This window comes from Phalacrocorax aristotelis, unplaced genomic scaffold (assembly GCF_949628215.1).
Source record: "Phalacrocorax aristotelis unplaced genomic scaffold, bGulAri2.1 scaffold_57, whole genome shotgun sequence".
NCBI lineage: Eukaryota > Metazoa > Chordata > Aves > Suliformes > Phalacrocoracidae > Phalacrocorax > Phalacrocorax aristotelis.
In genome coordinates this window covers 317,663-342,329 of record NW_027441133.1, presented here as the reverse complement: position 1 = coordinate 342,329, position 24,667 = coordinate 317,663, and the positions used below count along the sequence as shown (strand labels likewise).

The 24,667-nt window shown below is 51.1% G+C and overlaps 1 protein-coding gene across 1 annotated transcript; it reads left to right on the top strand.

The window, feature by feature from the left end:
• Positions 1-11,748: 11,748 nt before the first annotated feature.
• On the top strand, positions 11,749-20,800 carry LOC142050917 (uncharacterized). The gene is made up of 16 exons (XM_075080127.1): positions 11,749-11,798; positions 11,952-12,274; positions 12,940-13,001; positions 13,563-13,719; positions 14,279-14,460; positions 14,953-15,038; positions 15,773-15,885; positions 16,346-16,463; positions 17,295-17,415; positions 17,682-17,882; positions 18,212-18,372; positions 18,666-18,788; positions 18,999-19,119; positions 19,570-19,707; positions 19,895-20,019; positions 20,620-20,800. Exons 1-16 carry the CDS (start codon positions 11,749-11,751, stop codon positions 20,753-20,755), a joined length of 2,217 nt encoding a protein of 738 aa, XP_074936228.1. The 3' UTR covers positions 20,756-20,800.
• The last annotated feature ends 3,867 nt before the right edge of the window (positions 20,801-24,667 follow it).

Genomic DNA, 24,667 nt, shown 5'->3' with positions numbered 1-24,667 from the left:
ACAAGTGGCACGCTTGAGCAATAATAACAATAACAGCAAAAGTAGTAGTTTATTATAACAGAAATGAAATATATGGCTCCTTTACATAGCTTTCAGACAACTAGAGAAGCACATACACAACACAAAAAAGGGTTTTAGTAGAAGGCTTGCCATGAAAATAATTTCAATCTGGTGCCATTGTGAGTGCTTGGCTAAATGAACAGGGCAACACGTAACTAGCCACCCAGTGAGCAAACATTAAATGTTATTTGTTGTGAGGAATGCCATTTGTTTCAGTACCAATGTTAGCTTTTTTCTAAAGCAACTTGATCGATATCACCTTTTTACATCAGAAAAAGAGAGTTGTAGTTCTGTGGTAGACATTTGTTGAGACGAAATCTAACCTCTTCACATGTAACTCAGGCTTTAGCTATGAAAGTTTTTCCTGGTGGCTATCATTGCAACGTCTGCTCACACCTGGGGGATGTTGAGCATGGCAAGAAGCATCACCCATGTGGAGCAGAGAGAATTCAGAGCTCCTCCAGAGGAGGATCTGGGCCTCCTCAGATCAATTTTGCAGTGTCCTGCCTAGAGTAACAGGGAACTTCTTTGCTCTAGTTTCAGAAACTGCTTATCATTTTACCACAGAATTGTCGGAGATAATGTGCGGAATTTCCACTTTGCTTTTGAAAACTGGCTAGTTTTTTACATTGGTGTTTGAAACAAAATGGCTCTGCTAACGACTTGTATGTTATGTTGGAGAGACAGTCAATGCCTGGGTAGTAATTGATACGTATTTCTTTAAAATTTTCCCCCGAGAACCCTATCAGTTTTTCTCAAGAGCCTTTTCTTTTTCCCCCACACAAACTCTCCACCTCACTTGAATGTTTTTGTCCAAAGTTTAGACTGTTGTCCACAATAGCCAACATGCTGGAAGACAAATTTTTAGGCAGTTTATTTCATTTTGTAAATTCAGCGTATAGATGGAAACTGCAGAACAGATGGAAGAAATGCTCTTACGGATTTGTAAACAGTGCAATCAAAGACATAGCTAGTTAGTGCCTGGCAAGGTTTTGGCTATGACTCTTGTCATTTGAGAGTTCTCTTGCTAAGGATGGGTGAACTGGTTTTAAAAGTGAGAGAAGAACTAGCTCATATAAGATTCTTCGTAAGAGCTCTTAAATTCTTTTCTTGTTTGTTGCCTATTGTCCGTTACACCCTACTGAAGTTCGGTGCAGTGGTTTGGTAACAGATAGCAACGTGCCACAATACAGACCAGCTCCATGAATGGAGTAATTTAGCACAGCCTGTTTACTACAGCGGAGGATGCAGCTCTGAGGACCTTTGGTCTGTTTTCTGTTTGCTTTAGTATTCCCCTGGTGGTGAACTGGGCTCCAGACCGAACATTTCAGAGGCTAATCTTCTCAGCCTCCCCTTCAGCACTATGGATGGTTGGGGTTTGGTAGGTTTTATTTAATTTTGTTTTCCAGTAATTTAAGATAAGTAAATTTAAATCTGGGTAATGCATGTGTGTGTGTATATATATCTATAGCTATTTATATTCAAAAAATACTAATTTGGGAGCTGTATTTTAGCCTAAGACAAGACTAGCATGCAAAGTGGAACCTGAAAGGTAGTATAGGTTAACCTTAAATTTGTTTGAATCTCATTAAGACTGAATGCACATTTTTTAAAGTGCTCTTGAACTTTGGAAATTGACTCTGCCCAATTCTCAGCCAGTAACTTCCACACACAATGTACTCAGTTTAAAATTAAGGCATATTTTTAGTTTGTAGCTTCCAGGTTCTTTACAGTCGCTTCAGCACAAAAAAGTCCATCCGTCTTATTTTGTTTTTATTAATTATTACCGATAATCATCATGTCCCTGGTTAACTGTGGAGCTACGTTGTCTTCTGGTCTCAGTCCCTTCTTATCAGTCTGTTCTCTTTAACGAAAAAGCATTGATGTAATTAACAGGGATTTAGGAAAAATAATTCTACAGCTCACACATGCAGACCCCCCCCCCCCCCCCCCAAGAAGCTAGCTCTGAGCAATATTGGTTCTACAGACATAAAGGCAATAATAAGAGGCAGCAATCAGCCATTTCAGGCTGAGCAAGCAATTGTGAGAGATTGGAATTGGGACTCTAAAATATGTGTGTTCTTAGCAGAATGCAAGGGCTTCCTGAGGATAGATAATAACAACTGCAGATGTGGAGCTGCAGAAGAATAAGTTTTCTACAAAGATGTTCCAGAAGAGCAAAACTAAAATTCCTGGAGGTGAAATACTTCTCCTCAGACAGTTTGCCTGACATGTTCATAAAGCATTGTTTACTCATTGAAGTTCCTTTAGCTTAGCATTGGAGGCTGGTTTAGTTCCCCAACACTTCTCTTGAGATTAAATAAATATATTTTGCAGAGTGGTTTTTAAATACCTGAGCAGCAGGATCTCAAGAAGTTGTTTCACTTATTTACTTAACTGAAGTTGCTTCAGTTACTTAGTTTTGCTTTTGCATTACTTAATTTCATAAGTTTACTTCTCCCCAAATCCTTCTTTGCCTGCTTCTGTTTCTGTTAAGAATATATGCAAATGGAGCACATCTAGGATGTTTCATGGTGAGAACCTCATAGGGACTAGTCTCTTATTTACCTGGCACAAAGCATGATTTAATCATAATCTATGAAAACAATAGTTTAAAGAAAAGCCTTAGTGCTAGTGTGGAATTTAGCAAAAAATCTATTCTTTTGGTTTGAGAACTGATGCCTTTTTTCATGAAGAGTGTGGTTTAAAGTATTCATCTAGTGCTTAAAGAATTTCAGCTCCCTTGGTCTGTGTCATTGCTCTAAATACATGGATATTTCTTTGGTATGATGGTGAACTTTGTTCCTTATGGATTACAATGAACTCTGTATGAAAATTAAGTGAAAGAGCCTTTTTACTGGTGTAACCATTTAACTTTTTACAAAAGGCTTTACCATTCTTTTCAGCAAACACTTAAAAAATTTGGTAGAAGCCTGTGCCTTCAGACAGTCAATGTTCATGGCCTGTTTTCTCCAATAGTGATTGAATTGTGGTTGTTTGTGGTTTTTTTTTTAACCGTTGATGCCAGTTCTTTTGGTTTCAGGAACAGTTATGCATTACTTCAATCTAAACCACAGATTCTGATACATGGCACATAGGTATAACCTGTAATGTGAATTCTCTGTGGTTATAGGAATGTCTCATAATGGGGAACTTGCCCTTTGAGAGGATAATTTTAATCTTCCTTCCAACCAAATTCCTATTCTAGGTCTCCAGAACGGTTGCACACTGATGGTCTTAAAATGATTCTTCTCCCCCCATATTGGGGAAGTGGCTTTCCCTGTGAAATCTACCTCCTCTTCAACATACTTGCAGACTCATTTTGTCTCTTAAAAAAAAAAACAACACTGAAACAAACCCCAAGCACCCACCACAACCAACAAACCACAGCCCCCACCGGCAACAAAAAAGCAACAAACCATGCAAAACCACCTCCCCACAAAAAAACAGCCAAACAAAAAAAACACCCACCCACCATCAGCTTCTCCTTTGGCAAGATACCTTTGATAGAAGGTTAGTGCTTGCTGATAAAAGGCAAGCAGAAGCTGCTTATGATCCATCTTCAGTGCCTGGGCTTCAGAAGTTGCTTTGACTCTCAGCTTCTTCCTTTGGGCTCTGCAAATAATGGAGCAGTTATTGCTGTGCTAGGGCTGTCTATATTCCACACTGGATATGTGGAAGGCCATGGATGCATAGCCTTTGCCCATGGAAGCAAAAATGCCAGCATTGCTACTGTCAGTAGTCTTTTATGCTGAAATAAATCTTTGGTTCTACCACTCTGACACCTGAGCTTTGGCTTTCTAGTTTTATCTGACTTCACCACTGACTCTGAGACTTCCTCTCATAAGGGGTGAACTGTGTGGGACCACACTCTGTTTTCTGCTGCTGAAAAAGTTCATAGTAAAATGTCACAGTGGAGGTTTTTAACAGAAGTATCGTTCAATGTGATGAATAATAGAAACATCACCGCTGGGAAGACAACAGCACTAGAAAGGGTGCTCATGTTTAAAATGGAAAAAAAATCACAGTGAATGCAAATAGCATTTATTGGAAACAGGGAGTCTTAGCTGTCTTGTTAGGCATTTCTTAAACATGAGAATGAAATAACTTTGTCATTGTTGGTCTTAAGATGTGAAGGTTGAAAATAATTGAGATAGAAAAATATCCTAATACAATAACTCTGGTATTTTCAGCACTTGTCATAGTTACAAAGAATTAGACCAAGTAAGGAATTAAAGCTCATAACTAACAAGCAAGAACACCCAAAAGGCAGGAGCAGAGTTGAGAGATGCGGGAAGCTTGGAGAGAGATGTACTAGGACAGAACAGGTCCGGATGGCAGTTTTGTACTCTCTGGGATGGAAGTACAGCTAAAATGGTTGGCTAGGGACAGGAGACAGAACTATTCAAGGACAGAAAGGTAGGTCAGACAGAATTATTCCAGAATGTGAGAATTCTAACAGCCAGGGGAAGCAGTGCTGCTTCTCGAGTAATTACTCTTTGGTCACTGAGCAGCACTGCCAGGCATCCTGCAGCAGGGGTATGTAGATTACTTTATTTTGTCTTGGGATTAGATGAAGTCATCAACAGCACAGAAAACCTTTTCATGTTGGAAACAGTGGTGCTCTTTCCTCAAAAACTCCCGTCTAGTGCCCCCCACATCCCACATATTGCACGGGTTTTTTATTATTATTTTGGTCAGCTCTTCATAATTTGTGCTACAGTGGAAAATCAACAGCTCAGATTGCTGTCTGTAAGAGAAAGGGGGGTCAGCTCATGGTCAAAAGTTGCTTATTTACTCAGCATTTCAATTTAGAAGTGTTATTGCTGCCAAGAGAGTGAGTTTTCTAAGAATATTCACATTTTCTTTTATGATTCAATTCTTCTAACACCTCTGTGGCTTAACCCCAGCTGGCAGCTAAGCTCCACCTAGCCACTCGCTCGCTTCCCCCTGGTGGGATGGGGAAGAGAATCAGAAGAGGAAAAGTGAGAAACCTTATGGGTTGAGACAAAGACAGTGTAACAGGGAACGCAAAAGCCGCGCACACAAGCAGAGCAAACCAAGGAATCCATCCCCTCCCCCCGACGGGCAGGCGTGGCTCAGCCACCCCCAGGACAGCAGGGCTCCATCACGCCTAAAGGTGACTGGGGAAGGCAAACGCCATCCCTGCCAACGTCCCCCCTTCCTGCTTCTCCCCCAGCTCCGTGTGCCGAGCATGACGCCGTGTGGTGTGGGAGAGCCCTGAGGGCAGTGGGGGTCACTGTCCTTGCCTGTGTCCCCCCAACCCCTTGTGCCCCCCAGCCCCTTGCTGGTGGGTGGGGTGAGGAGCAGGAAAGGCCTTGGCTCTGTGCAAGCCCTGCTCAGCAGGAGTGAAACCACCCCTGGGTTATCAGTGCTGTTCCCAGCACAAATCCAAACCACAGCCCCATCCTAGCTGGTGTGGAGGAAATTCTCTCTATCCCAGCCGAAATCAGCACACCTTGAACATGTGAGGCTTTTCACAGGTACAAACCAATGGACAAGATCCCCATTTGTCTACTGGCTGAAACATGCCTGGCGCTTTAAGAATTATTTGCAAAAAAATGTAACTGGCAAAATACAGATTTCTTGCAAAATGTCCTTTTTAAGCTGAGGACTAGTTTGGGAATGGAAGAGTGGTTTTCACTGCCAATTTCTATTGGTTTTTAAACACACTAGGGGTGGTTATTCTTCCCTCGGTGGATATTGAGTGAGAAGCAGTGGCAAGTAACACAAGGTAAAAATGTCTGTGTGACACCACGCCAAAAGTGCGTGTGCATATATATCTTAAGCTGCCTTCTGCTCTGCGAGGTTAACTCTTCTTGCCTTTCCTCCAGAGAAAACCTGTGCCATTTAGAAGGTCTGTCCAATGCTATTGCAGGAAAATTTTAATGGATAGATCTCTTTTTCCTGCTTCCCCCTTTCCCTGTGCAACCCCCACCCCCAGGAGTAACTACCGTAGCTTTTCAAATCTGTGGCCACAAAAGTACCATATTGCATACTGCGAAAGCATACTACATTTATAAAAGTATAATGTTAAATTTACCTTGCAATATCCATGGAATTTTCTCTTATACTTTGTTATTCCTCATACTGGAAAATTCCATGGTATATCTTCAAAGACTCCTGTTAAGAGAGAGGACATTGATATAATTTCTGGTTAGGTGACAACCAGCGGTCAGTCAACACAGTGACATTACTAACCTAATGTCACTCTGTAGAGATAATCCTCATGGAGTGTGTCATTAGAGACAAGTTTTGCCTGTAGAAGTGTTTTTACAAAGAATGCTTTTGTGTGCTGTGAATAAGTGACATAAACACATCACTGGTGGGTGACTTAACAGTTGACATGGTAATAAATAATGTGGAAATCACTGTCAGGGAATTCTGCATCATTTGTTGCAGTCATGTATGTGACACTGTGTTAGTTTGTTACCCTCTGGCAGGAGTAACTTAGAGACCTCTCTGCGTCTAGCTTTGTGACTACCCTCAGTCGTCTTATTAATTGTGCGTTCCTTGTTTCGTGCTGCATCTTAAGCTGGACAGATACAGTTACACGGCGAGATTTTTAATCCCACTTGTGCTGTATTATCAGTATTTTTTCATTGTTGAGGATTCTTAATTTTAGGTCAAAGACCGTGTTACTCTGACTTGGTCAACGGTTAGCTAGTCAATTTTTGACAGCAAAAATGATTACCTAGACTGAAGGTCAATACTACAGAAGTAGTGGAGCTCACATTGCCCTGTCCTAATCAATTGAACTATACTAGACAATTCAAGGTTGTAATAATACTCAATCATGTTTAAGATGTAAACAAAGTGGAATTTGGGAATTAAGCTACATAACTGTGATGGGATAGATAATTCTGTGTTTTATTCAGGGGTGTGAAGAAAGTGCAAGTAGACTGCCACTGCACCCTGCTGTAGACTGTAATTGCACACAGGCATTGGCCAAAGACTGACAGCCCTGCCAGTATGTCGGTGTGTCGCCACCGGCTGCGGTGGAATTCCTACTAATTTGCACCGGCACGAGTAAAGGGGAATTTGACCCACATTTCTTGGTTAGTTAACTAGTCTGCTACTTAAAGGCTGTCACCTGCCCTGTTGAATTCGTTGCTGCTGCACAACAGTAAGAACTGCTGTTATATTTTGTTCCCGCGGTCTTTCATGACTAGTTGCTTGTTACTGCTCTTGGGTGTTAATCTACGGTGGGCCTCAGTTAACTTCACAGCTGCCAAGGTGAAAATATTGCTTGCAAAAGCAATTCTGATGGTTATGAAAGAGCAGTCACTTCTTTTAAATATATTTAAAACTTTTAATTTCAGTGCAAGTACAGCAATTTACTTCAGCTGAGAATGTGGCTAATTGTTGTATTTGTGTTCTATTTGTACAGTCAGAAATGATGCTGCAGTACCGTGTCTCGGGGAGAAAAGCCATCCACGGGAAACTTCCATGCAATATTCCTTGAAACATTGTCAGAACATTGTTTCAACTGTTCTGTTCTTTAAGAACCACATGTTTCAAAGACCTCTCTAAACTTTCTAATCTCCTTATGTGGAGCTTTGTAGCACTTTACATTACCTGACTTTTGTGTAGAAGATTCATTTAAAGCACACAAAAATAGAGGGGGTTTCCCTTTTTTTACCAGTGACTTTCTTCAGGATCCTGTGTTTCACTAGTTTTAATACTGTCTAGGCATCGCTGTTTATCTCTTAAAGCTGGCTCTGATAGATAGCTTGCTGCAGACAGATGTAGATTACTTAAACTTTTCCCTACTAGTATTTTCTTACAGCTTTTTATGTTCACTGCGAAGTCTGACTTGGACTCAAACCTAGAAATTACAAGAGTCAAGGAAGTCATCAGCTGACTGTCAGTTTTACGTATGTGTTTGCTGAAGCTCGCTCTCAAAATGAAAAACAAATTCTTTTCCAGGTATCCTGCTTAATAGTCATTTGCAAAGCAGTAAAAATAGATGCCCTGTTTAGAAATTAAATAGCTCCAGAGTCTGGCCTGGCTTTACAGACCAGCCTGCACATGAATCTTCAGGTAAACAGAATAACTTAAGTAAACATACTTCTCTGAATGGGTAAACTTCAAAAAATTAATTATAACCACAATGTGATTTAAAATTTTTTCATGTTGTTAAAATAGTTGATATTCATACCTTAAACAATGATACTTGCTCCAATCTCTTGCCCAGTTTGCTGTTACTCAGGGACTCACTTAATTGTGTTGCTTTGTCAAGTGTTTTCTCCCAGTTTGTTCTGTAAATGAAACCTATAGTGTACAGCCGTGCTTATGTCTGTAGTGTCTTGCCTATATGTGAGGCTTTATTTATATTATACTTTTCTTTCCTCTGAGAGATTAAATCTGTGACAATTAAAACTGATGCCAGCTTTGGTCTGTGGGTTAGCTGAGGTGTTTGAAGTATGCAAGGGGAGGTGATACACCAGATGGCCAAGCTGCCAGGTAGCCTGTTCATTGGATGCTGTGGGCCTGGGTTCCAGCACCCATCAGAGGAATCAGAGGTCTCTTAATCCCACTCTTCCCCACCCCACCTACTTTTTGTGGAAGTGATGGGGAATGTTTGCTGGCATGAGTTTCATGTGGGAGGCATATATCGTAAAATATCACTTTAAATTGTATAAGAAATTAAACGGGAACAATTACTCGTGAAGTCAACATCGATTTTAGATTTAAGTCTGCCATAATTTTGAGGAACTCAGGTTTTTTTGTTTGTTTCCTTCAATATGGACTGGAGGTGGAGTGATAAATGTGAACTCGTCTGTTATTGGGGAGGGTAATGTCATATTGCCTTGAAACTACGTAATGTTCTTTAATTTGAATTATAAGCAGATATTATTTCTGTAGCTATGATTTGGTCTCCTTCCCACTATGGATGCAGTATGTGAAGACCCTGAATCTACCTGGAAAATCACATTATAGATCAGAGTTAAGTGCTTTGTTACCTTTCACAGAGACTTCTGCATTACATTCAGTCGTCGTTCTTCATTGTGTTGCTGTGGGTTGTGGTTTTTTTTTAGTGCTGTGAAAGATTCCAGCATGCTTTTTAGCCACTGGTGAAACTGGTTAAGGTAATTAGCGATGAGTGGTTTTGGTTACTTGGATTATTTATATCTTTCACTTATTGTACAGATATAAACATAAAAGCCTTTAAGCCTAACACCTCTGTAATAAAAGGATCTTGATTTAAGTAATATTTTTAAGATGGGGCCTCCGTAGTTATAAAGGAACTCAGGGGTAAGAATTGCAGATGATTCTTTTCTGTTCTAATAGGAGCTCTTCTAATTTTTTTGACACGGTTGTGGTGTAATCATGCAGGCAGGTGCAGAGTATGCTGGCATGTACATAAGGAACCCATTTACTGAGTCACTGTCACTTTAACAGCAGGGAGCTTGACTCCCTGAGGTGCCTCTAAAGCATTTCGGGATCACTGAGTCAGGACTAAATAACACCCAGCTGCGTAAGAACAAACACCTGTCAGATAATGCAGCTAATAGCTGGCTTAGTTATCAGTGCCCTTCTCTATCTGCCTCCTCTTCCCCCTGTCTTTCTGAATGTATGATGCATTTCCCACAACGTCATGTTTAAAAGCCTCAATAATCCTGTAATGGCAGCTGATGGACACCTTTTATATGTTGATTCCTTTTTGCCGCGGTTTCAGAAAGATGGTGAAAGTTTGCATGATGAAATCTTTGTTTCAAGTGAGAGACCTCAAAAGACCCCCCCTGCAGCGCTGCGTCCAGCTCTGGGGTCCTCAGCACAAGAAGGACGTGGACCTGTTGGAGCGGGTCCAGAGGAGGGCACAAAAATGCTCCGAGGGCTGGAGCCCCTCTGCTGTGAGGCCAGGCCGAGGCAGCTGGGGTTGCTCAGCCTGGAGAAGAGAAGGCTGCGGGAAGACCTTGTTGCAGCCTTTCCGTACTTAAAGGGGGCTAATACGAAAGACGGGGACAGACTTTTTGGTAGGGCCTGTGGTAATAGGACAAGGGGTAACGGTTTTAAACTAAAAGAGGGTAGATTTAGACTAGATATAAGGAAGAAATTTTTTTATAATGAGGGTGGTGAGCCACTGGCACACGTTGCTCAGAGAAGTGGGAGATGCCCCATCCCTGATGATGAGGCCGGGGCTTTCCGACTGCTGGAGCAGAGCAGCCACTGCTGCTGTTCGCACCCTTACTTTGGCACCCTTGCTGCCTTGCTGTGAGCGCTGTCACGTGCACAGTTGCCGACAGACAGAGCCCTCGGCAACAGGGAACGGCCATGACCATCTATGACCACAGGTCAGATTCGATTAGGATATAGCGGAGTCCTGCCGGGGGGCCGATGAAGTCGGTCCTCCTCGAGCAGTGGTTCCTGCAGTCAGGGGCTCTCCCGTTACATCGGGATGCCACCTAAGGCAACTCCTTGAGGTGGAGACCCCTCAGCTGCTTTGGTGAGTGACTGCGCATTCTGGATCCTCATTCTTAAGAATAACCTTAAGAATTCCCAAGTCAGATGAGCAGTGATAGTTCCCGCCTGGCGTCCTGACCCTGTGATTACCTAATGTTTCCTGGAGAGTTAAATCGCCTCATCCTGCCCTAGCAGCTACTTGGCCGCCTGGGACATCACAGGTGCCTGCACATGCTGGGCTCCCGTTCCACTCCTGCCTTCAAAGCCACTCAGCTACAAGTGGCATCACAAGCCAGGCTCAGAGTCCTGCCCTAGCACCTACTCAGCCACCTGGGACTTCGCCTCCACCGGAGAGACCAGGTGCCCTCGAGGTTACACGCTGCACTACTAAGTGTTGTACAGCCAGAGCTACTTCTAGGTTTCTAGCTTTGAACTTGTTTGCAGTAAGAACAATGATGGTAATTACAATAATGATGATGCAAAGAAGAACCCGGGTTTTAATAAATGGGCTGATATGGCTATCAAAGAAAAGGCCAAAGTCCCAGACCCGTGAGCTCTCCTAGCGTAATGTATTCCTCCTCCTTACCAACCCTGCCGACTGCATTCTTGCCACTGGCGCAGTCTCTCCAGGAGACTCGGAATGGATCTAAAAATAGAGAGTTATCATTCTTTTTTAAGTAAATTGGGCAGAGCCAGGTTCTGCCTTAGCACCTAGGTTTGTCACAGCTCTTGGCCATTCCTGGATGCTGCAACACACAGGTAATGCCATTCCGGCAAGGCCTGGTGGGGTGGTGGGATGCCCCGACGGTCAAGGAGCGACCTACGCTGCTTGTACTTGGCGGGGAATGTGCTGGGATTTCCGCAATATCCGTGCCCCACTGCTAGGAGGAAGCCCTGTGGTCTGCTCTGAGGGCACAGGGGTGCAGTTCATTTCCACTGTGAGGATGCTAAAGGCAGCGTTTGTGACGGATGCATGTCCCAAGGGTCCTTAAACACGCGTTTGGGGGGGGCAAGGGGTGAGCAGCGGGAGCTGCAGCGGGACCTGCGTGGGAGCAGCACAGGTGCTGCTGGGGCCGGTTGGAGACGGTTCCCACCAGCTCCAAAAGAGATGTGAACAGCCATCGCCTGCCAAACCTCTGCCAGTCGGGGCAGCCCGCTGCCCCCCGCTCCAGACATGTTGGGTGAGAGAGGCAGGAAGAAGCAGGGAAGGGCAGAAGGAAGCCCCTAAGCACTTACAGCCCGGTGTCGCCATGTGGGGAGATGGCGGGGGTGAGCCCCAGCGTGGGGAACCCCCTCCTGGTCAGGAGACAGTGAGGTGGGGGCAGCCCCCTGGAGCCCCTGCCCACTGCAAAGCCCCCTGGCAGGGCCTGGGCGGGTGGGGAGGGGGTGGGCTGTGTGCAGCCCCTCTGTGACACGGTCTGGGGTCACAATGGGAAAGCCCCCTTTTCCCGGGTCGTGACCAGCATCCACCCCACACACCCCGGCGAGGCAGAGGTGACTCCAGGTGCTGGGAGCTGCTCTCGCCACCGCGCTGCTCCGGAGGAGCTGCTCTGCAGCGAGGAGGAGAAGGCGGAGAGAGGCAGTGCCACAGCACTGGGGCTGGTGAAGGGCACACGAGGAAGAGGAGGAGAGCAGAGAGGAGGCGGCTTTTTGCAGGAAGCAAGAACGCCACTGGCCAGCCACCTGCTGCAGTTGTTGACCTGGAGCAAGGGTGGAACTAAGATGGCAGACGACCGCTTCTTGCGGCCTCACTTGTGTCCAACGATTAAGAAGCTCAAGAGTTCTGGTAAGGCCTTCGGACCCAATTGCGTAAGCGTTGCCGGGTCAAGGCCATCTCTGAAAACAGGCGTGGAAAGCCCGAGGGCTGTGGGGGTGTCTGCTCAGGGCTGGTGACTGCAAGGAGGGACCAGCCTGACCATGCCTAAGGGCTGGGGGGCTGATCCGGCAGCTCCTGGTTCTCTTCCTGACGTGGCCCCTGCCTTCCTGGGGCACCCCGGGCAGAAGTCCGTGGCCCCAAAGGGCTGCTCCTTGCCGGGTGGTGGGCGGTGCCACCCTGAGCTCGTGTGTGAACGGGAGAGCTGAAGGTGCTCGTGGGCCGTGTGGAGTTGGTCTGTTTGGAGGTGCGACACAGGGAAACTGGCCCCTGCTGGGGAGCCACCAGGGCCTGCCCTGAGCGTCTGAGGTTCTGTGGAGCACAGCACCCTGCCCTCGCTGACGTGGCAATGCGCTGCTGGTTTCCCATGGCAGCGGGTCACAGCCTGGAGAGCTGCGCCTGAAAGGAAAGGAGCCATCTTGGAGGCAGGCTGAGGTGTCCTTTGGTTCTTGCCGGGCTCTAGAGAGGCCATCTGAAATGCCTGTGCTCAAACTGCTTCGGTCCCTGGGCAGGAGCGGGCTGAATGGTTTTGAGGTTGCTGCTTCAGAGCATGACATATCTTCCCCTTGTTTTTCCAGAGTTTGCTAAGATTTGGGCCAGCTCCTCATGGTACCTCAGCCAACAGCTGGCTCTCCACCAGGTGGGGCTTACCTCCTTCTCCTCCCCTCACATCCTGATGAAGGCCAATGAAGTCCTGACAGCCCTTTAAAGGCCTTGGAGTGCAATTTTTCTTGCCCTTCCTTGAAAGCAGAAACGATGCCCCAGCGTGATGCTGCGATGCGCAGATGTGCCACGCACCGACACCTCTGCCTATTCAGCTGTGCAATAAGGTCCAGGCCTAGGGTCAGAAAAAGCGCTAGGCTTCTGGAGTCCCCATGGTCAGAGTTGCATGACAAAACCTGGGAGACTTCAGGGTTTATTCCAAGTGTGGGAATTCCTCGCCCCGCCTTTCGTCTTCTTGAGCCAAAGGATGGCTGTCAGCTTTTCCTGCACTATTGGGTTCTTCGTGAAGGTGAAGGTGAAGGGGAGTGAGAGGGAAAAGTGCAGATGCAGTTTGTCCTCTCCCAGGGTTTCCAAAGAGCCCGTCTCGCTCCTTTGTGCCTAGGCCTGGCCAGGGCGCTAAGCACCATCCCCATTCTCTGACAAGTCATCCCTCTGTCCCTCCAAGACTTCTTCTGATCCGCCATGTCACCTGTTTCAGGCTGTCCGCATTCCTGGACTTGGGACTTTTGTGGTTGTCAGACAGCGAGTAGCCAGCAAGGAGAAGGGCCTGGTGGTTGTGGAGAGACCCGTGTTTCATCTTGCAAACACTCTGGCGCGGGATCATGACCTCCGATACGGCTGCGTAGACATTCCTGGTAAGCAGACAGACTGAAAGGGGGGAAAGCAGGGGAAACCCAGGGCAGAAAGAGGGGTTGTTCCAAAACCCAGCGACCACGATGCCTGTGCTTTCCAGTCACTGCTGCCATTGCAGCAGCTGTCGTAGGAGCCTGGGGGGCACCGAGAGCTTGGGTCTGTGCCTGGGGTGCATTTCTCTGATGTCCAAGAGAGCACCGAATGTGGGCACGGCTCCAATGGCCTGGCAGCCTCCAGCTTGCCGTGAGGCCTGTCACCTGTCTCCCCACCTTGTCCTGCGTCATGGCTCTTCTTCCTGCCAAGCACCTAAGACTCTCCCTTCCCCTGTCTGTATTGGAGAAGCCAGAGCCGCCTGTATCGCAGAAACCAGAGCTGTCCGTCCCGCACCTCACTTTCCACTTGGAACAGGAAGGGACGATGCGAGCTTCTCCTCGGAGCGCTGTCCCAGCTAGGCAACTCAGCAGCAATGTATTGCCTGAGGGCCTGGAAGCTGCAGACCTTTGACGGCAGCCTGCCTGGCAGCTCTGCAAGCTGGTGTGTTCCTCTTCTCTTGTTTTTCAGGTCATCAACATTTTGAGCAGCTGCCGTACGCTCGGATAGCGTCCGACAACGCTGTCTCTGAGGGCACGGTGCAGCTTTGCATGGAAAGGACCATCTTTCTTCTCCGTGCCTGCCTAGAGAAGAGCAAGAACGTTGCCCTCATTTGGAGCGACGTGGGCATGCTGATCATAGAGGGAAAAGACGTAAAAATGAGATTTTACAGAGACTTTTTGAGAAGGCTGAATGGGACTGGGCAGATGTTCCAGGCTCTTCTTGAGGTAGGATTTTCATTTTCCCAGGGCCACCCCTGGTTCTTCTGGAACGTGTCCTGGGGACTGGGGGGCTGCTTTCTCCCGCCCTGCCACGCCTTGTTCAGCCCCTTGGGCTCCTCGCGGTGCACAGTACAGCACGCTCTCTGTGGAGCGCTTCCCTTGCGTGCAATGGTCTGGCTTTGCAAGAGATACCCCCAGAGGGGCCTCACTGTGTGGCAAAAGGCCAGCGCTGATGGTGGGTGGGGAGTGCCGCTCGCCCCACTCTTCGGGGTAGGGAGCAGAGGCACAGGCAGAGCAAGGCTTGCAGAGGCCAGAGCCCTTTGCCTGCTCTGGCCCTGTGCTTGCGTTGGCCTAAGGTGGGCTGAGCAGCCAGCCCTTCCCAGCGGCCCCATCTCCCGCCATCTGTCTCCGTCCTCGTTGCAGATGTCGGAGGTGAGGGACTCGGTCATCTCACGCCATGACACCGCTGCTGCCCAGACCTCTTCTGGACGTGTTATCGTCCTACCACGGTATGTTTGCTCCTGCAGCCCTTGGCGGAGCAGGCGAGCAGCTTCTCACCTCGTGCTTGGGACGCCTGCCTTGCCGGGCACTGAGAACTGTACTCGTGATGGCATTGAGGAGGGAGTGTTTCAGAGGCCTCGTTGGCAGGGAGCTCCCTGCTTGCTCTCGTTCAGCTTGACTTCATTTGGAGGAAGACGGGACAGCGACAACGCTTTATGCCTCTGTCCTACTGTGGCCCAAGAGAGGCATTTAGGCAACATTTTCCAGCAGGCTTCTCCAGCTCTTTCTCGTTCCCATGCATGAGAGTGCCTTCTGCTTGGGGCCAAGGGGCAGAGGGGTCCAAACGGGAGCTTGCGTCTGGTGGGATTCTGCAGAGCTCTGTCTGGTACCAACATTGCTGTGCAGTGCCATCGACGACTGAGGGGAGGGAGGTGACTCCTTAAGAGCAGGAATCTGTGAGGCTCTACAAGAAACTTGGAGGACAAGATTCGCAATCTAGAGATTAGTCTGCTTGCCACGTGCACTAGGAGTAGGAGAGGTCTCATTTTCCCCAGAAGCAGCAAGGGCGTTTTGTGGGAAGACGACCATTCTCAGAGGGAGGATGGAAACACTGGCACGGGCCGACGGGGCGTCGCCTGCCCCTCCAGGCACTGGAGTTCCTGCTATGGTCCTCGTGGTTGGGCTGTCGTGGGAAACCACGCGGTGTCCTTTCTTCAGCCCGGTGCTTTCTTCCTCTTTCCAGGTACAAGCTTGAGACCGTGCCTAAAACGCCAACAGCAAAAGTGGAGCTGAGCGCACCTGTGAAGGCCACCCCAGAGCAGGGCTGGGGAAAAGGTGAAGGCACTGGAAAGAAAGGTAAGGGACCAGCGGGTTGCTGGCAGGGGGCTGTAGGTTTTCCTTCCTCCGTGTCTGCAGGGGATTAGGGCGGAGGCTACCCAGGATGCCTGGAAGAGGGAGAGGCACTTCCTGTGACTCTCTGTACCCATGACGGTAAAACTCCAGCGACCCATGGTGGAACAAGGCCTCAGGACAGCCCTGCCCCACAAACGGCCACTGGGACTGCTGACGGGCCCCTTCCCGGAGGCCTCCGCTCCCCAGCCTGTGCTGCAAACGGTGCAAGGCTCTGACCCTGCTGCTGTCCCAGGAAACACGGCTTTCATCCAAAGGGGTGAAAAGGACCACCTTCAGCAGTGTTACCACAGGCCTGAGCAGACCTGCACGTTGCTCTCGTTGCAACTGGGACATGAGAGGCACCCAGTTCCCCGACCAACACCAGGTTAATGTTCTGAAGAATCGTCTCATTTCCTCTCTCTAGAGGCTCTTGCTGAGAAGCGCCTCCTCCACCGAGCAAGGCTTTCCCCACAGCGGTTACCTGCAGTGACTGTGAAGTCAGAGCAGAGTCACAAAACTGAGAGGAGTGAGCCTCGTGCCAGGTGAGACACTTGCACAACGCGATGAGGGTGACCCCGTGCTCCCACCTCTCTGGGAGCGAGGCGCTTCTCCTGGACACAGAGGCTAGATGACCTCAACGCGTGGTTATCCCACGTTCCACTAACTCATGGTTTCTTGGTGCATGGCAAGCCTCTCGTAGCTCCTTGGGACGCTGCTGGCAGCATCGTTTCTTTCCTTGCTCCTAGCGTGCAGATCTGTTGAGGAACTAACTGCCAATGCTCACTCCAGGAGCGGAAGGCCTGTGTGGCTTTCCCTTCAGATGGAAATGACCCCGACCTTTCTGTTGGCTGAGAATAGTGTTCTGCAGTTAGGTTCTGCAGAGGGTTCCTCTGATTAACCAGAAGCCTCTTCTATGCTAACACCAGGCTTATGGCCTTGCAAAAGGGAAGGGCCCAGGAGAGCTCAGTGGCACGATTGCTTTTCACATGGGGTCGTGTCCTCCCCCTTTTTGACGCTGCATCCCCAGCACCCAACCTGCCTGTCCAGCCCGTGAGCACTCTGGATTTGGACCACTGAGCAGACTTCAGTGCGCTGACCCGGAGGGCGGAGCGGTATCTCCGGGCATAGGACGCTGTTCCTCTCATTGGTCCAGCAAGAGAGGGCCTAGACCTGGGCATCCTGAGTTACAGCGGGGCTGTTGGGCACATCTGAGCCTGACAGCCTGGGGGGTCTTCTCTGTCTCTGCGCACTTGATCACAAGGCGGCAAGCAGAGCGCATGCTGCTGCAGAAGCAGGTGCGCCACTCGGAAGCACAAGACGCAGAAGCAGCTCCTCCTGCGCTCCTGCCAACGCACCCTGTTGTGTCTTTGCAGGCAGCTGCCGCCCATCCAGGGGAGCTCCTTGAAGGAAATAGAGGCGAAAGAGAAAGTAATTCCTCTGGTTCAACCCAGAACAGTCGACTTCATTGCCAGAACGATTGAGAGCAGAGAAAAGGTACCTGACACAGGCTGCTGCAGTGAGTGTGTCGTAGCGGGCTGTAGAGAGGCCTCGCTCCATGCCTGCCGATTCTCCCAGGAGTCACTTAGCTCCCTCTTACTGGAGACGGGCTCTTGGGTGGAGCCTGCAGAAGCCCGGGAGCAAACCGATGTGGATAGATAGGCAGAAGAGAAGGGGCAGAAGGGAGGGCGGGAATGAGAAGAGCTCAGCCCTCTGCAGGGCAGACTAACGCTGCCTGCTGTTGCATTTTGGTCGCCCTGCAGAATAACCACTTGCAGAGCAAGGAGAGGCTTCCAAAACACATCAGGAAATTCTTGGGTGAAGAGGAAAAGAAGAAAAAGGAGCTGGCGAAGGCAAAAACAAGTCGAGGGCAAACCCCACCAGCAACTGAATTGAAGGCCAAGAGACAAAAGGAGACGCCCGAGGCGAAAGCTGAGCGAGAAAAGGAGACACAGAGGAGCCAGGTATTTTGAATTTGTGCCGAGAAAGAGCACTTTCTCCTCCAGGTGGGGCTGAGATTGCACGGTACCTCCAGCACCCCAGCCGTCATAGCAGCGTTGCTGCAGCGGAGCTGGGCGGGTGACGGCTGCCTTTCCTGAGCAAGAGGGGTGCCAGGGGGTTGTAGTGAAACCCTGGTGACAAGCAGGCGTCACCCCAAGGGCGTGCTGAGGTCCTGCTCCTGGTTTTCCCCATCGCACTAGGGTCCCTGCCAGAAGTGGTCTGGGGGTTTGCACGCTGGGAAGCAGCACCCTCCGGGTGTGGGGCCGTTGCATGAGAGTCTCTTCCTGTGCAGGAATCCAGTTCCTCTGACGAATTATCAGCCAGCGACCTGACGAGCACAGAGACGGAGGAGTCCAGCCTCGACCTCCTGGAAATGATGACGATGCAGGAGTGGGAAGGGGATAGCGAAGGTCCACCCACAGTCCACGAGGGTGACACTGTTCCCCCTAAGCGGTAAGAGTGCACCAGCTCCAGCCAGGGCCTGGGGCAGGGGGGTGGTGGTGGTGAGCCACCGGCAGTGGGTCAGGGAAGCCAACCCCTGAGAGCCAAGGGGCCGCAGAGCGTGCCCAGAGATTTCTCCAGCCATGGGAATGAGCTGGGCTAGAGCCCGACAGCAGGGAGCAAAGCAGGGCTTGAAACTCCTCCTGCCTCAAAGGGGCTGTGGGGCCGAATGGGGCCATGTATGTGTGGGTCTGGGTGCAGGAAGAGGCAGGAGGGTCAGAGAAACTTTGTCCTTGCTGTTGCAGGAGCTTGTCCCCACGGACACACCGGTCCCTGCAGGAGGTGGTGACGTGCATCCTGGGGCAGGTTGAGCGCAAGCGCAGCGGGCAGTGGGACGAGGAGGTGGATCTGCAGGACAAGCTCAAGTGGTAAATCTCTCCAGAGGCGGGCAGTGCTTCCTCTCCTGCAGTGCCCTTCCTCCTGCCCCCCGAAGCACCCGGGCAGAGAGGCGCTTTTCCTGGCACCCGCCTCTCGGCAGAGCCGCCTTCAGCGGCTGCGGTGGGCGCCCAGCTTGGGAGCCCCGGCTGGAGAGCAGTCTGCCCGCGCTCACACCACCTCCTCCTACTGTGTTTCTGCAGCGAGCTGGCAGTGCTGCGGTGGCATCGCTCGCGGAAAGAGGAACGCAGCAGCCAACAGCTGCGGGAAGCTGGACTCCAGCCTGCACCCCCTGCTAGGCCAGGGAAGAGGAGGGCACGACCGGTACGTGAGCTCCTGGAGGGACGGCGTCATAGCCGCCTGTAGAAAAGCAATGTTATATGGATGTCACGTCTTGCAAGACCCCCTACCGTGTGCTCAGCTGAAGGCTGAAGCACTTCTCCCATGGCTTTCTCGAGAGGCCGCGGGTTGTTCTGTCCACTTAGAAGGCAGCCTTCACTTGTGTCATCTCCAGAAACACCCCAAGGCTTGATTGGCGGTGTTTCTGATGACGATGGCACTGCCAGGCTTCTTTGGGATAGCAGGCATCTGGGTCGCTTTCAGTCCCATGGTCACTTGTCTCAGGGGTCATTGCAAAAAGGCTCTGCAGTCAGGCCTGAGAGGGCTGTGAGGGAACCGGGGCTGGTGGAGATGCTGAGAAGAAGGGGCAGGAGGGAGGGGGAGAGCTAAAATTGCACCAGCCCTGCCTGCTATGGCATTGCCGTGGTCCTGCAGGCACAGTCCCGCGTGTGCACAGAGGAGGAACGATGCAAGCTCTGGGACTCCTTGCGCAAGAAGTACCAGCAGAAGGCAAGGGCCAAAAGTGGCACCCAAGAAGCCTTGGCAAGAAGAGCGAGACCAGTGGAGGCCCAGGTACCACAGGCAGGGAAAAACAATTAGGAAACAAGCATTGCTTTCCTGCCAGGGAGCCAGGGTGGGACGGTCCCCAAACCCGAGGAGCGTGGGGGCTGACTGTCCTTGTGTGGGGCCGTCACAGCTCGAGGCGCCTTCCCTGCTGCCCAGCAACATCTCCTGTGCTCACCCCTCTCTCTCTGTGCAGGCCTCCTGCATTTGTGGCACTGCAGAGTGGTGGGGAGAGGGCAGAGAAGAGCCCTCCGTGGATCCTGAGGAGAGCCCAGAGCACAAGTGGAGGCTTTGCCTTTGGGAGTCCTCAGCTCTGAAAAGGTGAGTGTGAGCCAGGTTCGGGGCAGACCCAGGCCAGCTGGGCCAGGCTGGTGACCCAGCTGTGGGCGGGGGAAGGAAGTCCCGGCGCGACGGGGCTGGACACGGACAGCGTCCTCTCCTATCTCATGCCATGGGAATGGCATGGGTCAGTCCTCGATGCCAGGTGCCTCTCTGCAGCCCCAAGCACAGCTGGCCCTGAGCAGTCTGTGGGGTTGAATGGGACCGTGGGGGTGACTGGGAGAGGGGAGAGGCAGGTCGAGATGTGAGGCTTTGTCCTTGCCGCGGTAGGAGCCTTTCCCCAGGAGGATTCCCCCAGCTAAGGATCTCCAAACATGCCCCGTGTTTACCCCTGCCCGGCAGCACCCTCCCTCCCTCCCTCCCTCCCTTCGACTCCCCGCAGCCCCTGGGCAAAGAGGGTGTCTTCCTGGCAGCCCTCGTGGCGTGGAGAGCAGCAGGCTGGGATTGCATTACAGGGACCATGGGGGCTGCTCTCTCCGGGCAGCAGCAGATCCCACCACACGTATCCTGTCTAGCCTTGTAGTGTTGCTCTGCCCCAATCTGTGCATACAAGACTACAGAGCTTTGTATTCCACTCCGCAGCTCTGGGGAAGCCGATGCAGTCCACGTTGGCATAGTCCCAGGAGAGCTTCTCGGGCACAGAATATTCCGAGAGAGGGGTCCAGCAAGAGCCTCCTCCAGCATGACGAGCACCAGTGCCGGCCAGCCAGGCCGCTAACACCAGTGCTTCCTTCTGTTCCATAAAGCTCCATCTGCAAACCACTGTGTCTGACACTGTGGGTCTCTTCTTGGTGGCTGTGAAAGCTGCACTGGGCAGTGGGTGAGTGTTGGTGGGGCAGGGAAAGGCCAGTGCAGGAAAGAGGGCTGCAGATCCCTGCTGGGCAGGGGATTATCGCTGGGGAGAGAGGAGGGAGGAGGAGGAAGAGTAGTGCTGGGCACCCAGGGGAGCAGACCTGAAGGGGGAAGCATCTGGAGGCTCGCACAGCCCGGGCACTGCGGGGTGCCCAGGCCAGAGCTGTGCAGGCACCACCGTGTGCCGTGGGGACACTGAAACCCCAGGCAGGACCCGTGCCGGGGGAGAGGGAAGTTATGGGGGGCAGCCTTCCAGGTGCATAGGCTGACTGTGCCAAAGCTGTGCCTGGGCTCCCGAGCCATTTATTCAACACCTCCTGGTTAGAAAGGAGGGGTGAAGCTGAGGTGAGATGGGGACACCTCCAAAAGCTCCTCTCCACACACCTGAGCTGGCATAACGCATGCTATAGGGGCCAGAAAGCAGGTTACGCATAGGAGGGAGGGAAGCCCGAGCTGCTGCTCTTGGGCACCCACACCTTGCCCGGCCTCCACGGGGACTCCATGCAGGTGGTGGCAGCGATGTTTCCAGAGCCCAGGCAGGCTTAACAGTGCTAAAGGAGGTTGGGTCAGTCAGTCAATCCCCTGCAGGCTACTTTTTCCTGAAAAGCCCTGAGTCTGTGGAGACCTGACTTTGCCCACATTGAAATATACCATTTCCTTTTTACCATGCAGGATTGTGGTGCCATCTCATGGCACCCAGGGAGCTCCCCGTGCCTTTCTGTGTGTCCCAGGGCCTCCGAGGGCCGGCAGCAGGCAGCCAGCGGCCTCTCCTTGGGCACTGCCACCCCTGAGGAGCAGCAGGGTCTCCTGATGGGCAGGGGGCGTCAGGCACACTCATTCCTCCTTTGCAGCTCCCAGCACTGCCCTACAAAGCACCTCTGCACCCACCTCTCCCTTTGTCCTGGCCAGGAAAGCTCTTTCCCTTGGTCCCGAACATTGATGCGCCAGCAGGGCTGGGTAGGGACTAGCTGGGCTGCAAGCAGAACGAAAGGCTGGGTGAGATGCCAAGCCGCTGCTGTGCCTCACCACGTCTGATGCCCCAGCGCAGGGGCAGAAGCCTTCCGGAGGCATCCATGGCCCCAGTCAGACATAGCCAGGATGGAGGCAATTTAGCTATGTTGCCTATTCAATCGTCAGATTCAAGGTCCTTGAAGCCTTTTGTCTGGAAGTTGCTTGTGCCTGAGAACAGATAAAACTCATTACGCCTCTCGGGCTGCCTCAGCAGGAGGAAGCCTCTTCTCTTGGGCACCGGCCATCTTGGCCTCTTCCTCCACATCTGGTGGGGAGTTTGGACGGACTTGCTAGATCGGAGCGTCTTCCAGTTACTTCCAGCTCCTCCCTTTAAAAAGCAAACAACTGACAACTTGACAAACCTCTGTCACCGTTCTCCAGCTTGTTGGAATATATTTTTCTGAAGTCATCGGTGGTGCTGCCCTGGGCGCTCCTGCCCCAGGCAGGATGGGTGGCGGGAGGGTGAGGAGGTGCGGGGCCAGCCCCCGCATCGCATCGGCTGATGCCTCCTGGGCCAGCAGCAGGGCCGGCTGGCCTCCGGCTGGTGGGGCCGTACTCCACAGCGTGCTGGGAGCTGTACTCCCTGCCCTGGGGCTTGCCGGGGGGGTGTAGTCCTCCACCGCCAGTGGCATGCGGGCAGCTGTAGTCCCCATCCCAGCAGCTGGCCGGGTGTGCTGCTCTGGGCTGTGACAGAGTGGATTTCCTTGATCGTAGCTGGTCTGGGACTGTGCTTTGGATTTGTGCTGAAAACAGCGTTGATAACGCAGGGATGTTTCAGTTATCGCTGAGCAGCGCTGACACGGTGTCGAGGCCTTTTCTGCTCCTCACGGTGCTGTGCCAGGGAGGAGGCTGTGGGTGCCCCAGAACCTGGCAGGGGACCCAGCTGGGACAGCTGACCCCAGCTGACCAAAGGGATATTCCATACCGCATGACGTCGTGCTCAGCAACACCAGCCAGAGCATGTCAGAGGTGGCCACGTCTGCACACCAGGATGAAACCTCCAGGCTTTGCAGCCCAGCAGGGCAGCCGGGCCTTTCTTGCAAGGACACCCTGGCTCAGTGTGTGCTGTGCTGCCATGGGCTGCTGGAAAGCCTGGCCATCCGGCAGCTCTCAGGGCTGTTCTGAGAGGCTCTGCCTTTTCCCTTTTGCCCTCTGCCTGCCCAGAGAGAGAAGACTTCCATGGGAGGTGAACAAACAGGCCGCCTTCTGAGGGAAAGCCTAACAGAGGGGTGACATGCTAAACCGATAATGGGGCCAGGGTGTGCCGAGGGGCGAGCTGTCCCGCACATAGTGGTAGAGGCCCAGAGGAACGCTGTCTGCTCAGCATGCTCACGGTGGTTCCCCTGTGAAGGATACCATGGCCTTGGGCTTGTGGTTCCAGCTTGAGGCAAAGACATCAATTTTCTTGAAGAGAGTTTCACCGCTGCCTGGCTGTGCAGAGCCATCAGCACAGCGCCCACAGGGTCCATCCCGATGTTGGCTGCTCCCTTGGAGATCTCAGGATCAGCACGGTCTGAGCTGCCAGGGACGAGACTGAGGGTTCGGCGTCTTTCTCCAAGAGCTGAAGGGCTGCAAGAGAAGGAAAGAGAGCAGAGCTGATACCCACCTATCTGCAGAGACCCCAGGCATCCCCTCCAGAGTATGCCAGACCTACCTATCCCCTTCCCTGGCCAGGAGGAGCAGGTGGGACAAATGAATTACTTGAAGGCTGCTGCTCAGGAATGCCCCAAATGGCCCTGACCTGTTCCTCTGCCCCTGAAGCGTTTCTCAGGAGCAAGGGGCAAGGCATAGCTGTACCCAGCCCACGCTCTGCCCCCTGCCCTACCACCCCGGTGCAGGGAAGGCCAGGAGGGGAGCTCTGCCCTGTCCTCAGTGACTCAAGCACCTGGACCCCAAGGTGACAGAACTCTCTGTCACCTAGATTCTTGAAGAATCTAGGTAAGAATCTAGGCAAGAAGTTAACTAATTTCAAGTTCATTGCACGGATCTCTCGGTGCTATTTCAAGTTAGTGAATACGTTTCCTCTACAGGTGCAGCAAAATACACCCACTGCACAGAACAGCAGCAGGTTCTGCCCATTAGCGCACACCAGCTTTACCCGGAATTTTTAGCCAAGTGGAAGCAAGACTAGAATAATAACAGAACCTACAACTTTAAGTTAAAACCATTCCCGCACTCTGCAGAACCTCATTCTGACACACTTGTCAGCACCCACAAGTTTCACGTGGCTGACAAAACAGCAGCCTTGCCCTTGTTTTTCCTGAAACGCCACTGCCCCAGGTGACTGAATCTCCAGGGCAACGGCGGGTTACGTTGGACAAAAGGAAGTGCGTATTAAAATGAGGAAGAGAAAGCTACCTACACACCCCTTCCCCCTGGATTAAAGCTTTCAAATGCAGGCCCTAACCTTCCAAAATCACCCTATAAGTTTGCTTCCCTGGAAAAATCTGGTTCCGGAAAACAGCAAATGTATCACAGAACCACAACAGAAGTTCACATAACGCAAAATTTGACCTGGCTATTTTGAGATACAGAAGTTAGGTAGGAATTTCTGTCCTAAAAGTGGTAGAATGAAAGCTGTGGAATTGCAGACCTCGCGCTATAACTTCAGGAAATAATAAAAAGAACACCCCACGGTGCAAATTTTGCCTGTGGATTGGCACCCAGAGCTGCGTGCGAGATACAAGAGATGACATACAACACACTCTTCATTCCACAGTGACCCAAACAACATCCAATAATCCAAACCCTACATAATGTAGGTCTG